At 37.9% G+C, this 16535-nt stretch overlaps 1 protein-coding gene across 2 annotated transcripts in view; it reads left to right on the forward strand.

The window, feature by feature from the left end:
- Nucleotides 1-155: 155 nt before the first annotated feature.
- camk1b (calcium/calmodulin-dependent protein kinase Ib) overlaps nt 156-16535 on the forward strand; it is a 51975-nt gene continuing 35595 nt past the window's right edge. Inside the window, exons 1-3 of one of the 2 annotated variants that reach the window (XM_030134563.1) lie at nt 213-294; nt 2011-2023; nt 7107-7220. In XM_030134563.1, coding sequence (XP_029990423.1) covers nt 2013-2023; nt 7107-7220 — 125 coding nt within the window. In that variant the 5' untranslated portion in view covers nt 213-294; nt 2011-2012. Of the gene's footprint in view, nt 295-2010; nt 2024-7106; nt 7221-16535 lie in introns of both variants that reach the window. The other variant, XM_030134564.1, reaches the window with a different exon arrangement.

Here is a 16535-nt window from a genome sequence, read left to right on the forward strand (position 1 = left end):
TGAGCCCAGCAGGGGTCAAAACCGCACTCAGAACTCACCTACACGCCCTTTATCTGGAGTACAGCACGGAGTCACGGGTGCAGAGATGTGACCAATGGCGCTCCAGAACTGTTTACCTGTGCGGCGCAGCTCGGCCTCTGATTGGTCGGTGCGCAGCCCTGCCCTGGGGTGACGTCAGGGGGAGCGCTGCCGGAGAGGGTTGCCAAGTACAGATTTGTGAGAGAGATCCGAGTCGGAGAGACATACGGACGCACGGACGCGGTTGCTGGACCTTTGCTGACAGTTCAATCGCAGGTAGGAGCCACTGTTTTTATCCGCATGAGTCAAACACCAGGCAGATGTTAGAGCGCGGTTTCCTGCCCTGGTTATGTGTTTATATTAGTCTAGTGCAGCAGCTGGTCTCAACTACCTATGTGCGCTCATTGATAAGGACTTTTCCTTTAGATTAAAATAGGCCTTTGACTGATTGGGTGGGATTTGGTGACACAAAAACATATAGAAGTCATCCTAGCTTTTCTGTGGGGCAGTCTGCTGAAGTTCAGGATTTGAGGATGTATTTGCACTGTGCGACCTCAGAATAACAGAATGTCATATACTAACATGGACTATGCAAAGACTGATGTTATATAAACTAGTATAGCTGTAACTGCTTGGTAAAATTCATAGTTTATCTGAGAAAGACAAGGATATATTACTTAGTTATTTAAGTAGACACCATTCAGCTACTGTGTAATTTTCCTATTTTTGGGTTTTGTTTTACTATCTATCTATCTATCTATCTATCTATCTATCTATCTATCTATCTATCTATCTATCTATCTATCTATCTGCTGTAATAATTAATTAATTAATTAATTAATTAATTCATTCATTCATTCATTCATTCATATTAAGCTCACTTAAAGAGGAGATTTCTTATTGTCATTGACACCATCTGACTTGGCATCTGTCAAAGCACCACTATTGCACTAGTTGGGTCATTTTATGATTCCCAATTGACTGCAGTTGCACTGGTTGCTATGTGTCAAGTGTAATAACTTCTGAATACAAAGCACCCATTTCTCCAAAGACCCAGGATCTGCAAGTGAAAGTGTTTAACCTGATGAATCATTTGAAATGTTTGTTTGGAAAAGGGTTTTAGAAGCAGTTACAATGTTTTAACCACAGTCAAAACAGGATGTGATTTCTAAAATGAAAGAAAAAGGCCTAGCAGTAAAAATACAAGGAAGAGGACCCTAAAATGCATTGTATGAACTAACCTGATTTCTGTGTCTGATACTGTTTTGTTAAATCCACACCACTTGCAGTGTGATCCTGTGCACCTGGATGTGAAAAGACTGCTCAGCTCTGGTTTTCAGGCCAGATTTCAGCCTGATAAAGTGATCCTACCTTCTCCTTGTCTGCAGCTCTCAAAGAATTTCTGTGGCCACGTGTAGGATTAGGACAGATGATCTAAGATATCATCAAAAAATAGTTTAAAAAAAAATGGCCTCCTGCAAGGTGAATCAGCTCCGAGAATGTAGGTCTTTGGCACGTGTTGAGACTTTGTTCGTAACTTGGCAGCAGAAATCCTCACAGTTTGATGCTGAGAAGTGAGATAATAGTTGTAAGGGTGAGCCAAAATCAATATTTGACAATATTTACACACAAAAGTGAAGTAGCTTCTGAGTGTGTTATTTTCTTATCAGTGCTATGGTAGAGGCACGAGCGAAAGAGTCTCCACACAAAGCAACTGAATGTTTCCTGAAAGGTACTCAAGGCTCAGCTCGGTTCATTAATTAACCTGTGAGATTAATGGTTTTTACAGCAGCTGTATTGTTTTTGTGTGTTGTTTGTATGATGGACTCTGTAGATGTGTGTCTGTTTTTGTGCTGTGGTCATGCCATGTGACCATTGCAAGCGGTGATGCAACTTCTCTGTTGCGCTCCAACACCGTACATGTCATTCAGTCGCATTTAACTGTGCTCGTGTGTATGTGTGTGTGTCTCCTCTGTCTACTGCACATCACAGGAATGGGAAACCAGTGAGTACAGCTGTTCTATGTATACCTTCAACAAGGGTGAATGCTGCATGTCACATTTGGGAATGTGGTTATGGTATTGTGCATCTCCCTATCTCAAGCCTCTTCAATCCTGTTGCTTCTTGGGTTTTGAGCAGCTTCACTTCCAAAAGTTATGTCAGCCGTTGACATTGAGGGGCGGTTTTTGACTCATAAACTACCTGCATGTACAGTATCTCTCCTCTACTGTTCCACATTTTGAAAACCTGCCCTTATCTACCCTTGCGTGTCTCAAACCCGAACCTGAATCTGCTGTTTCTAGCATTAGTCTGTTTGAAAAACAGAACCCCTTGCTCATTGTCAAACAAGGCTTGAAATGTGTCTCTTGAAATGTGATATGACATTGCCATATATAAAGCAGATGTTGCACCTTCGAAGTGAAATGCAAGTGTTATGAACAAGGTTTATGTGTGTTCCTTAGGAATAGTCACCTGTATATTGCCAGCAAACACATTCAAGATAAGCAAGGGTTAATGGATTCACATTTTAATATGACTTTGATGTTTACATGGCTTTGATGCTCTGTATGAACCATTATCAGTGCATGAATTACCATGAATCACCATATGAGCAAGGTGAGATGCTACAAACAAGCAGTATGTGAAAAGTGTTTTCACTTTTTTGTCATAAAATGAACTTGTGCCATTGCAGTTATTTTTCATCTAAAGGTTAAATAAAACAACTGGGATACCCTGCCTTAATGCTGATAGTCAGATAAGGAAGACAAGGCTAGAACTGATGCTTTTATCTTTATTTTCTGGTTAATCCATTCATCTGAAAACTGTCAAAACAGATCTCCATCACAGAACCCATAATGATCACAATTAGTACTTTGTGATAGAAGTATAAATATAAAGTTGAGGAATGAAAGCAGATATAACCAGGCAAATATGTCACAATGTATGCATATGGCAAAATGTATGTTACGTCATTCATCACTTTGTAAAATATTAAATTCACTGTCTTCATCTTGTTAGTAGTAAAGAATTCGACACCCAGTCATTACACTAAACAGGTATTTTCCTCAGCCATCGATCACTGTGCATTCATTTACTACTAAAGAGAGTCATTTTTCAGTGAAAAAATGATGCCTGGTAATGGATCCCCATTTTCCAGAGAAAGAAAATGGTGTCAAGTTAAAGAAGCAAGGACTAGAGTTACAGTGTATATTATATGTTTGTCTCCAACCATGGTTTACGGGCCAGGCTTCTACACATTTGACTGGACTTCCTCTTACTGCTTCCCCAAAGCACATTACTTTGCATGCTGTTTTTTCATGCCTAATTTAGAAATACTTCCTATTACATGAGTGGCTTAAGTAGCATGCAAAATACACCGGGGGAAATGATACAATCATTAAAATGTCCTTGTAAATGTGTTTAAAAGGACACTTGAAAGCCCCATTCATTGTATTTTTGTGGGTTTTATATATGCTTTAATGTGGCAGTACATGCTCTGTGGCCATTTTGAAGCATAATGGATCAACTGTTGTGGATACCTTAACAGATTAGGTTTTTCTTACTGTGTTTGTGATGCACAATATATCAAAAAACTGTAGACGACTCGAGCTACAGTTTGCTATCAAAGTGACTGCAATGGTTTCTACCTTACCTGAGGCTTGCCACAGTTACATCCAAATGTGCTGTATGTGTTTAAATAAATAAACTCTTATTGAGTTTATATCAGTGGTAATTATTTGTATAACAGCTATCTTCACCTAAAATTTCATCATCTTGACAACTCTACCTTAGCTGCCACCTTGCATTAGACACTAATGCAATTTAGCTTCAGATACCATAGCAGCTCCTTTGGGTTACCATGACAACTTGTATGAAACCAACTTCTGACATTAATGGGCAGCCGGAGGACCACCACGTGTATGTTTGTATGTATGAAAAAAATCACTGTTTATGTGGAAATGATACATGATACTGTATGTGTTGAGTGACCTTAGTGTCATGTCCTGTTAACATTCAGTCTGAGATACAGTAGCAGCGTTAATTCAGTCACTGCCACTCCTAAACAAAATGCACCATTAAAAGGAATAATCTTTCATTAAATGATCTGTGCTGCGAGAAAGTCTTTAACAAAAAGACACTTCAATCCATAACATGTTATATCATCTTATATGGACAGGCTGCCAGGCAGGCAGGCAGGCAGGCAGCAGAAACAGAGGAGGAGTGAGGCATGCTGATATGAACAGGGCTATTTTAGTCTCTGAGGTCCTGAGTTATAGGCACTTTCTGGCTTTAGATGATGATAGCTATGGCAGCAGGATCCTCTGCAGCCACTCCCACTCTTTAGACTGACAAACATCTGGATGGTGTCTTCCCCCAACAAATATGAACAAGTAAAACAAAACCAAGAGTGAGAAACAACAGAAGAAGTTAAATTATCTGAGAAGTTTTCCACCAACGGGAGTCTTTATTCACTGGTGTGGTCTGTCATTCAGACCTGTTTCTGAAGCCAGTTTGGTTCATCTCATTTACACTTCAAACTCTTCAGAGACAAGCTGGCATTTTATAGACAGATCAGCTGAGCTGATGACTAGTTTCTTCTTTTTGGATAGAGGGTCAATATTGAATCATCTATAGAAACCATTACACATCAGGAAAAGCCTTGTTGTCTGTTCTGTTGTGTGAGAAGGTCCATATAGCAAGCCAAAGTCCTTCCCCTTCCTGTTGTTCTCATGCAACTTTACTTCAGAAACAAACATTGTATTGCAGCCAATGGCAAGAGACAAGTTATTTTTTGATCCTACTTGAATTATGCATCATTTATACATATGATGTTTGTCAATTTAGAAGAACATTTTGCAATTCAAGAAAGTTGAAGTTTGTGAAAATACATAAATGGAATGATCACACATCCAAAATGTTACAAAGGTGACAACATCATAACTATCACAGTTCACGATCTGTTCAGAGTTAGGAGACATCTCTGCAGCTTCAACATGACTGGAGTTGTTGTCCTTGTTACCTCCTTTTGCCTTAATCTTTGACAGTGAATTAAAGGCAGCACCAGTTTAATGTTCATGACATTTATCACATGGAATAAAATATGCATATGTCCATTTAGTTTAACAAAAAATTAGATGTTTCTTTATTACTTTTGTTATGAACTTTGACTTTCTTGGCTTGTAAAATTATCTTTTAAATTAACAAAAATCATATGTGTAAATGGTGGCACAGTTAAAACAGAATAAACAAAATCATGTGTCCCTCTCCATTGACTGGTGTGCAGATTTTTACTGAAGTTTGATCCCATGGTGCACAGAGAATGGGGCAGGACATCAGCTCTCTATAGGTATTTAGTTTACTGATTAACCTGATTAACCTTGGGGATGTGACCTCTCTACTATAAATTCCACTCTCTCTTTTTTTTTTTAACCTTTATTGAAGCGACACCAAGTGACGTTATGTACAGCATTATACAATATTTATATTACATCATCATAATGTGGGGGTGGGGGGGGGGTTAAGATATATGGCATGTAATATACAAAAGAAACACATGTCAGTCAGTAGTAAAGATCAATGTCCTGTCCTGGTTGTGTAAATGTTCTGTGTATAGCGTAGTGTGCAAGATGTGTATGTGGTGTGACTGTTGTGATGTGGACTTCTCAAGAAGAAAAAATGAAAAAAAAGTAATAATGATAATAATGAAATAATAATAAATCAAAATCAAAATAAGTCAAATCAAATAAAATAAAGAAAAGGAAAGAAATAAAAGTAAATGAAAGTCAGGGATACAAACCAAATACAATCATTAGGTAGCTGAAACTGAGTGAGATGAGGAGAAAGAAAAAGGAGATAGATAGATAGATAGATAGATAGATAGATAGATAGATAGATAGATAGATAGATAGATAGATAGATAGATAGATAGATAGATAGATAGATAGATAGATAGATAGATAGATAGAAGAAGAAGAAAAGGAAAAGAAAAAAGCGGGGGGAAAAAAGGAAAATGGGGGGGTTAATAAAAATAAATAAGTAAATAAATGAAAATGACCAAATGTGGTTCAAAGTACAATTTATCAACATTTGATGCCATTGCCCCCACTGCTTCACCTCGCCATCACAGCACTGCTGCAGCTTTATTTATTTAGCCTATTTATTTATTTATTTTTAAATTTTATTAATACATTTATTTATTTTGCTTTTTCAATAGTGAAAATAAACTCCTGGCCAATGTTGGGAAATGTTTGTATGAAAGTGTCTGCACTGTGCATTAAAAACATGCAAGGTTGTTTGTTCTCACTCCTTGCTTAGTTTCCCTCCTCATTGTGTGTGTATTATTTTTTGCTACATGTATGGGTGCCATTTATTTATCACCATTAAAAAACATTGCACCTGTTGGTGTAAAATGAATCGAATTTACAGAAACTAGGGTTGAATGTGGGAATGAGGGGGCAAATTCCACTCTGTTTAATTGTAAAGGCAAAAATGGCAGAAATACATACATTAAACCTATTGAAATAAAGAAATGAATCCTTTACATTTGAACAGATCCTTTTCACTGTCTGACATATAGGGTCCTTAAACTAACCACAACGTTGCTGTGAGGCATTTGCATAACATACAGTGCATGCAGTGTTTGGGACAGTATGGATGCAGGATTCAAATGAACACAATCTTCTTCTCGCTTGCTCGCAAAAATAAAAAAAAATAAACAGAATGACCCAGTGTTTCTTTGTGACCAGTAATTCTAAGTATTGTTAAAATGCACTGATATGGTATGTGTGAAAAGGAAGGAAGGAAGCAGGTTGTGCCTCATTCTTGAGTTACCTGAAATACATTGGTCAAATTTTGCAACAGGATATTTGCCCATAGTTGTAACAAGAGCTGTTTTTGTACCCTAACTGGTGAGGTCTTTGCTTGTAAGTATAAACTACATGTCGTTCTTTTGATATTCTGAATAATTCCTTCAGACTTCAGAAAGGTGAGCGCTGTCAGTGAAGTATCTGGGGAGGTAAGGTGGATGAAGTTAAATGGTGGGTATTAATAAGCGTGTCTTCCTTCTCCACTTTTTTTCCCCTCATTAGTATTGTTTCTGACCGTAACAACAAGAAGATGCCACTGGGCGAAGATTGCCATGCCTGGAAAAAGAAGACCTCCGATGTGAAGGAGAAGTATGACTTCAAAGAGATCCTGGGAACGTAAGTGTGTCAGCGCCAACAGCAAATCCCTTTGTTTCAGCTTTGTAAGCTCTCTTTTTCACCCTATTGAAGCTATGATGCATGATACATAAATTGTTTTTGTCAGCTTGAAAATGTCTGTGTGTTGTTACTGTTCCCAATGGTTTTTTATGGATTTCTTTAAAGTGTTTGAGTTGGAACTTAATTCATATAAATGAGTGATCGATCTTAGTAAGGAGTGCTTGGTTCTCAATATATGTAAGCTGAGCAAGCAGGTGAGGAAACAACCTTTAATTATGACCAACCTCTGAATCAGGTTTTTCTACTTCTACAACGGCTGGAAATATATTAAAGTTAGGTGTTCATGTGAGTTTCACTAGTTTAACACCTTTTTTCACCTGAAGAAATGCAAATTCAAGAGTGCGGCCTGAAAATGTTGCTTGTGTACAATGACAGAGCTCATGACATTAGTCCACATACCATTTCCTGTCATGCAAACAGGATACGGACTAATGCAATTAAATACAATAACCCTACAGTAAATATATTCAGTAATGGAATAGCTCTGCAAAGCTTATAGTGATCAGTTTTGTTGATATGGTGTTATCAATCCACCCTGACTCAGTGTCAACAAACCAGTCACAAAGTTTGACATGAGGTGTTTTTTTAGTGTATAACCTATAAAGTGACTGCAAATTTAATTTAAATAGCTTTAACGTTGTATCAACACATAACTAAACTGATATACAGCTACTTAGAAAACCATATTACAAGTTACACTGCATCAGTTCTATAGTTGAACTAGCAGCTATTGAATATTTTACTTTAGTGTTTGCGTGCATGTTCACAGCTGCAGAAGGGCTGCTATTTTCCTGCAGGGTTTCATTTTGATGTTGAAGACATTTTTCACTGGTGATGCAGCACACCTGTGTTTATATACAGGGAGCATTATTTGGTTGTTGGCTGTGATCACGAGTGACAGTTGATTATTGAGCTTTTTACATCAGACCAAGTAGTTTGCATGAAGAGGTAGTTGCAGATGTTTTCCGTCCTGCACTGTGTGCCGTGTTGTTCTGCAGGTTTTGTCAATTGCCTTGTGGTATGACCATGTTTACTGCAGGGTGAATTCCATACCAATAAAACTTTATGAAAAGATGGTTGACGGACTGTATTTTGCCCTTATAGATCTGGGTGTGTCTTTCCACTGTTTCTCCTTATTTGCTGCCCTGTTTTCTCTTGAATGTGGATTTTCTCAAACCTGTTGACTTTACCTTACCGGGCAGTGTATATGTTTTTCTTACAGTGTGGAGCCACACATCTATTTATGTAGATTCTTGAGGGGATTTGGCCTCAATGTATTCCCTTAAGTGAATCATCATGTCTGAGGGTTAAGAGTTGTTTAAGGTTAGGGTTGTAGCGAGGTCTCCAGGGAATCTAGATAAGTATATGTAATGCCTTCGAAGCACACATGAAAACACTATATGGGTGTGTGTTTGCTTTCTGGAGTGTATGATGACCTGCCCACTGCTTCCCTCCTCCTCTAATGCCTACTTATATGGCAGGCCATAGTGTGACACCGCTATAAATATCAGGTCAGATAGAAGACCATTCTCATAGATACAGTATAAAACGCACTTGTCCGAACACAAATGTAACTTGGCACCCCCAACAATCAGGAGTATCCCACCACCTAAGCAGGACCATATGTGACTTCTTGAGTTCCTCCTAGGTTGACTTGGTCGTCTTGTCTAAGTGGTCCTGCTATCCATCCTAAGCTTTCCCAGAGAAGAAGAAGAATTAATTTGGACTCTAGTCTAATCAAAAGAAATAAATTGCATTTGAGAGTGGGCAGCAGTTGTATGTAACTTTTAATCCCCCTGAGTCACTCTTTGTTTTATGAGCCTTAAATAATTTATGCTGAGTGTCACAAGACAGGATGTTTATCCAAGGTGTCCTCCTACTTGCACCTTTTACTGTACATACACACGCATCCGTGTTAGTCCAGGATTAGGTTGTGTGAATGCTAACTGATTCCAAGATGAAACCTAAGCTATCCAAGTTTATGAAACATTATCCTCCCTCTGTGGTCAACAGGCTTTACAAAGTTTAGAAAACATAATTAACAGCTAAAAGCACTTTTAAAGTACGTCCTAACAGTTGGTTTGTAGCAGCTTCGTAGGAACAGTGACTACTACAAACCTGAGGTGTCGCTTGAAGATGGTCGGTTATCAGCATTTGAGCCATAAAAAGTCAATGGAAGAAACACAGGTCATATAACTCCTTATCTGTATTGTAAACTATATGTTATAGGAATAATGTACATAAAAAAATCAATAATTTCTTTGATGGTACTGCTAACAGATTTTCAGAGGCCACATAGTAAAAGAAAAAACATATACACCAAATAGCTACTTAAGCCTTTATAAGTCATTCATAGAAATACTCTGAAATTCAACACTTAGTGTGTTATTGAAGGACATAACAAGACTTTATTACTTTTGTGAAATTTTTCAAAATTTTTTATCTTTATGTAGAAAATCTAGGTCAGTGAAGTTACCATATTTGGTTCCTTACCCATAAGTGACAAAAAAAAATCCAACAAGTAAGTATACGAAATATAAGAAAAACACATGTAAAGTGAAAGGAACATGTATTTTACAACATTAGCACATCACTTTTAGAACATTCCAACAACATAAGTGCTGATCCGGACACCTGTCAATATCCACATCATCCCTTTGAACATCATTACTTACATTAGTACCTTTACTTCATGGTACCTAACAAAGCTGATACACTCACTGTTCATTGGACCACATTGGACCTGAGACTATTGACTCACTCTCCTCACTGTAACTGTTGCTGTCAGTGTCTTGTAATGCGTGCAGAAATGACCAAAAATTGTCACTTGCCTAATAAAGGGTTAAAGAACCATGGGAAATGTAGGAATAAAAAAGTTGTTAAAAATAAATAAATTCAAAAGAATTTGAGGTACTTGCCCGAAGTCAGCAACACCACAAGGAAACTGATTGATCAGTTAAAAAAAAATTAAAAAGAAAAAGAATAAAAACAAAAAAGAAAAAACAAAACACAAAACAAACAAACTGACTTTGTTGGTGATTTGTCCAGGACAACAGATGGAAATTATCTTCTCTGCTAAATCTGGTGCATGCATCTTGTTCTTTGCAACTAATGCCAGCACACACTGTCCTGTAACTACATAAATAAATACAAATACAGATCCTTAAAAGTTAATAATTGTCTTAAATGTTTGGTGCAGTGTTGTTAAAGGTTAAAGGCCTAATCCCAATTCACCCCTTGGCCCTCCCCCTTACTCCTACCCCTTGGCCCTTTTGCTTCGCACTACCCCTTGAATCGGAGCTGCAAGGGTTAGGGGTTGAAACATTCCCCTATGAAATGGGACAACCCTTTGCGGCCTGTTACGCATCAGCAGTCATTGATGCCGCTATAAACAGATGCGACAACTTTGTTTCTGAAAGTATTCACCATGCCATCAGGAGCTGTAATCATCTCTGCTGCATGGACTTTGGACATCTTTTTGCTGCTATCAACTATAAACCACAGAAATGCAATCTATAAAACACTGAAACAGCATTAAACGGTTGATCCAATGATTAAGTCGTTTATGAAGAAAATACCTACATTTGTGGGTTTCTTTCATGACACTGCTGTACTTTTTGGCTGTGTTTACCTCCATCTTGCTAATGATTCAAACAGAATTGTGGGAAATTTCTTGTACCCCTCCATTCGTAGTGTGGTCCTGAAATATCTGCGTTTCGAGGGCTATACAGTCCTCCGCCTCAGCCCTTCCCCTCCGTCTAATTGAGAATTGGGACAACACTACCCCTTCACGTGTACCCGCAAAACCGAGGGGTAGGGGTAAGGGGGAGGGCGAAGGGGTGAACTGGGATTCAGCCAAAGTCTCAATGCACAGGTGAATAAAAGAATATCACATCTTTGAACCTGGTTTATAGTGTAAGTGCACAGCTAACACACATAAAAAATGCTTTCCCATCCTTTTACCCCTGTTCCCTATCACCCCTCACTTTCCCCACCTGCCCCTGTTTTGGTGCTGAGCTTGTTTATGGAACAATCCCCAGCTCATCGCATCACTCAGCTGTGTACCACATTCATTTGCCATTGCTGGATTGTTGTCTTGGTAACAACAGGAGACACTTTCCATAATGGACTCAAACAGTCACTATGGAAACAAACTTTTTGATTTGCTATTAATAATCCGCCACTGAGTGCATATGTGTGCATTGTGCAAGAGATAAACTCACTCTCCTTTTTAAAGGAAAAGAGAAAAAAACAGACAGATACTCGCATACCTACAGTCTTCTCCTCTTCTGTTTGTTTGTTTGTCTATCAACAGGATTATGCAAAATTTTTGTCAAAAATTCAGTGCAGTAGTTTTTGTGTAATCTTGCTGACAGACAAACAAACAAACCAACTGAGGATTACTTCACCTCTTTCCTCTAGTTGATGCACACACGCAGACATTTCCATAGATTCTGGCTTCATCCGTGCTAATATGTTATGTGATAGAAGTGTTTTATTACGTTTTTACGATGTTTAGGGAGCATTTGTAACTGACATATAATCAGACACACTGTTATCAATGAAATACATTTTTATCATGTAAAAACAATAAATTAAATAGTTCTTTAGTCTATCTGTACAGTCCTGAACATCCAAAACATTCAAGTTATTAACAACCCAATAACAGTAACTCTTACTCTTATAACTGTCTGGTGGACATACATATGGTTTTATCTTTTTTCCTAGAGGTGTAAGTCCATGTTTCTGTCTTCTTATTTACAGATCAGTGAGTTAGCTCAGTCAGGTTGTTCTATGACTCATCAGTAAATAAGGGGAAAAACTATAAGTAAATGAATGCAAGATAAAATGTAGTGAATACACCCTCATTTGTTTCTCATACATACTATAGTTTTTGCATGTTTATCTTACGGTCGGGCACCTTTTAAACTAATGCTGGTGGGTTTGTGCTGTGAATCCCCAGCTGTAGCCACATGTTTTGGTAATCAAAACAGATGGGGATTAATAATGGCACACAGGCAACCACACTTTCACTACAATCAACTCAAATCCTCTGTAGCCTTCCTTATTTTCTCATTGCCGGGACTTCATGTTAATCCCCCCCCTCTGTCTCTCTCTTTCCGTGTCTGTGCTCAAACCAAAACCACATCTTTGCTGTCTGAAATTCATCCCCACTCCGGCTTCCCCGTCCCTGTCACCTGCTCTACTTCCATGTCCTGACATCCTTTGATTTTACATTATACAGGGATCAGCAAACAACTACGATTAAGCTTCAAGCACTTTTACTTTTCAAGGGTATTGTCAATAAACCATAGTGTGCAGACAAACTCTTCTTAATCTGACATATGAATTATTACACACAGACTCCTATCCAGACCTTCTTGCTTGCAAAGTTTGGGTATTCTTGACTTCCCTTGCCTTTATTTCCTTCTTTTTTTAAATTAAGTGATGCATTACGTAAAAAAACATGTGAAAGACATGACAACAAATAAGACAAAACAAAAACAGATACTAATTACATATTGGCAAGGGCACGGCTACCAATTGTGGGACCCCATGAAAGCATAAACATTGTGGACCCCTCATAAATTGACTATCTTCTCAATCGGTCGGACCAGTGTGGGGGGGTTGCGGTCTGTACACAACGTCACTTATGCTAGCGTGAAACGAAACTGAAACTTAACATGCTTTCAGCGTTCGACTCCTGACTTCTATGCCTGTTATAGAGTGGATCTTACATGAAATTTTTACATCTTCTAACCTGTATCCATTAGACCCCCTCCAATACTCTATGGACCCCCCACAAATGCTGGGCCCCATGAATTTGTCATGTTTGCCCCTCCTCTTATCAGTGCCCCAGCATATTGGCCTTGGCTTTATTTCAGGAATTGACTTTTCTTGCATCTCCAACATATGCTGGTCATTATCCAAGCATAAGTGGATATGGATTCACAGGTCAAGTAAGTGGAAAATGGATATCGATAGTTTTTGTATAAATATTGTGACAGTGTTTCATAAAACTTTTTTTAAAAAATGGCTTTTAGGAATTTTTGTTGGTGTCAGTAGTGTTTTAGATTCATTACATCAGTCTGTACATTAATCTGTTCTTTTTCGAAATAAGCCGCAACTATTACATGATATCATATAAATCCCCCAGATTTTTACTCTGATGTCAGCCTTTTGATTACTAGGAGTTGATGTTTTACTATTTTTTTTTGTCAAACTTCATCGTTCCCACACTCATCTGCCATCTTTGAGGTTTCTCCACTGATGATAATCTTCACAGTGTTGCCTTTACGACATTTAAATGACTGCACATGTTCTCATGCCAAGAGCAGTAAGCCAGGCATTCTCTGAGAGGGGACATTCTTGGCATTTCCAGCCCAGAATGCATTGCAAAACACAGAGGGCATAGAGCTAAGAGGGACAGACCATGAGAGGAAGCAGAGGGTGAGAGTCGGGGAGTGTGGTGTAATCATCTAAAATCGTTAGGGCTGATGGATTGGCGCTGCCTCTTTCTCTCACTCATGTCGAGTGGTGACCCAGTAGCCCCTGCCCTCGCTGGTCGTATGATCAGCTGTTGGACAGAATTGATTTGGAAGAGTAGCATGTGTGTGAGGATGAGAGACAATGAGAAAAGAGGGATTTATAACAACACCGACCCTTAGAGTGGCTGTGATTGTGTGTTTTACTTCCTCACAGTAGTTGTGTATAGTAGGAGCTCATGAGCACCAGTCTGATCTATCTGTATTTGTCTGCTCTCTCTCTCTGTATCTGTATTTTTAGATCTTTGCTTCCAGTGTTTCCACCTCTCTTAATGAACACAAAGCATTTATTATCATACATCTTCTCTCTTTCCAAAGTAAAGAGCCTTCTTGCCCCTGAGTTGTTATTTTTTCTTATTTGATCTTATTTCTCATTAAAACCTCTCTGTGGCATTTACAGTATGTGCCACACAGTTTCCATATTCAGTGAATAAAAGGCCACAAAGATTAAATACCAGTGGTTTTAGCAGTGAATGCTTGACTTTACTCAAGCTGTAGTTCAGTGTTTCTTTAGAGATGCATCGCAGCGTGTGATGCATCTGTTCTTACGTGTTGAATCTGCTTTAATTTATGTGTGTGTGTGTGTGTGTTGTGTGTGTGTGTGTGTGTGTTGTAGATAAGGAGTTTTTGACTGGACACAATCTGTTAGCCAAATAAAGAACCTTTTGCTCTACTTGTTCCCTCACACTCCTGCCTCTCGGCTACATTACACATTACAGCGCTCATTTACCACTTTGTATAAGGGCTCTCTGAATCTGAGTGGAACGGTTCAATAACAACACTCATTGGGATGTGTGTTTGTGTGTGTCTATGAATGCAAGTGTGTCTGTGTGTGTGTGTGTGTGTGTGTGTGTGTGTGTGTGCGTGCGTGCGTGCGTGTGTGTGTGCAGTTGCATCTGTGAACACATGCAAACACTGTAGGTTGTTTGAGAAGAGTTGAGCTTTTGGCTCTGCCTCAGTGTCAAATGTGCTTCAATAAAATCATGACATGAACAACTGGGAAATTGTTTTGTCTAGTGATCTCCTTCTTGTCACACTTTTGTTTAGAGTGACAAACATATCTTGTGTTTTTTTAAGGTTGCATGTACAGGGTGGGGAAGCAAAATTTACAATATTTTGAGGCAGGGATTGAAAGACAGTGTATGACCAATTAGTTTATTGAAAGTCATGAGAATTTATTTGCCACAAGAAAATTTACATAATAGAAAATGTTTTTATTCTATGTGTCCTCCTTCTTTCTCAATAACTGCCTTCACACGCTTCCTGAAACTTGCGCAAGTGTTCCTCAGATATTCGGGTGACAACTTCTCCCATTCTTCTTTAATAGTATCTTCCAGACTTTCTCGTAATAGTTTTGCTCATAGTCATTCTCTTCTTTACATTATAAACAGTCTTTATGGACACTCCAACTATTTTTGAAATCTCCTTTGGTGTGACGAGTGCATTCAGCAAATCACACACTCTTTGACGTTTGCTTTCCTGATTACTCATATGGGCAAAAGTTTCTGAAAAGGTATGGATAATAGTGTTAGGTATGATTATGACATCAATATATGTTTGGTTTCACAACAATTGATGTAGTGCCTGCTGAGAAAAAACAACTAAATGTTCATTGTAAATTTTGCTTCCCCACCCTGTATTTATTAGCTAGGGGTGTAAGAAAATATCAGTTATGCAATATATCGCGATATTTCATTTCACAATACTGTATTGATATTAAAAAGTACTGTATCGATATTTTTAGATATTTATTCAAATGCAGATATTGTGGAGGTTCATTTCTGATTTTTTTGTTTTTCTTTTTTGTTTATATTTTATTTATTATTATTTAACACTTTTATTAAATAATGTTAGTTCCTTTGTTGGGATTGGGCAAAAATAATGTTATGATGTTAGTTATGAACAAATAGAATATGAACATTTGAACAGGATCTTAAACTGTGATGACTATAAAACATAATTTTGTGATATAGCATTAGATCCTGTTTTGACCAAATAAAAATATGTTTAGTATTTGTGAATATTTCTGGTGTAATTCAATTCTTCAAAGAAATAATCATTTAAAAAAAGAAACAAACAAAAAAATTGCCTTTTTAACAGTGTCATGATGTATCGTGATATATCGTATCGTGATCCTAGTATTGTGATTTGAATCATATCGCCAAATTCTTGCCAATACACACCCCTATTATTAGCTCGGTTCAGATGAGTTCAGATCTTTTTTATTTGGTTGTTTGATAAAAGTTTAGTTTAGTTTGTTAGTTTATTATGTCATGGATAATCCCAATTAATTAACTGTATCAATAACAGTAAAAAAGGCAGCTTCAGCCAACATGGCTAGTATCCTGCTGTAGCCCCCATCCTGATGACAATAGGCACCCTAAAAAAAAAAAAAAAAAAAGGGCTGAGAGACAGAGTAGGTAAAAGGCATGTAGTAAATGATCCAATCTGGAACTAGACCAGGGACTCCGCACTGGAACGCCCCATTATACATTATATTGCATGAGATTAGATCATATTTGATGAGGTAACACAACATGTATTGTAATGCAGGGGCTATGATTATTAATGTATGCATGTACTGCAGTGCTGGGAGATGATATAACATAAGGAAACCTGTTGCAGTGTCACCATTTGCAACAAATCTGAGTAAAAAACAACAATTTTCTGTCTCAGTTGTGATGTTGCAGTAGAAAATTAACAATGTTAA

This window comes from Sphaeramia orbicularis, chromosome 5 (genome assembly GCF_902148855.1).
Source record: "Sphaeramia orbicularis chromosome 5, fSphaOr1.1, whole genome shotgun sequence".
NCBI lineage: Eukaryota > Metazoa > Chordata > Actinopteri > Kurtiformes > Apogonidae > Sphaeramia > Sphaeramia orbicularis.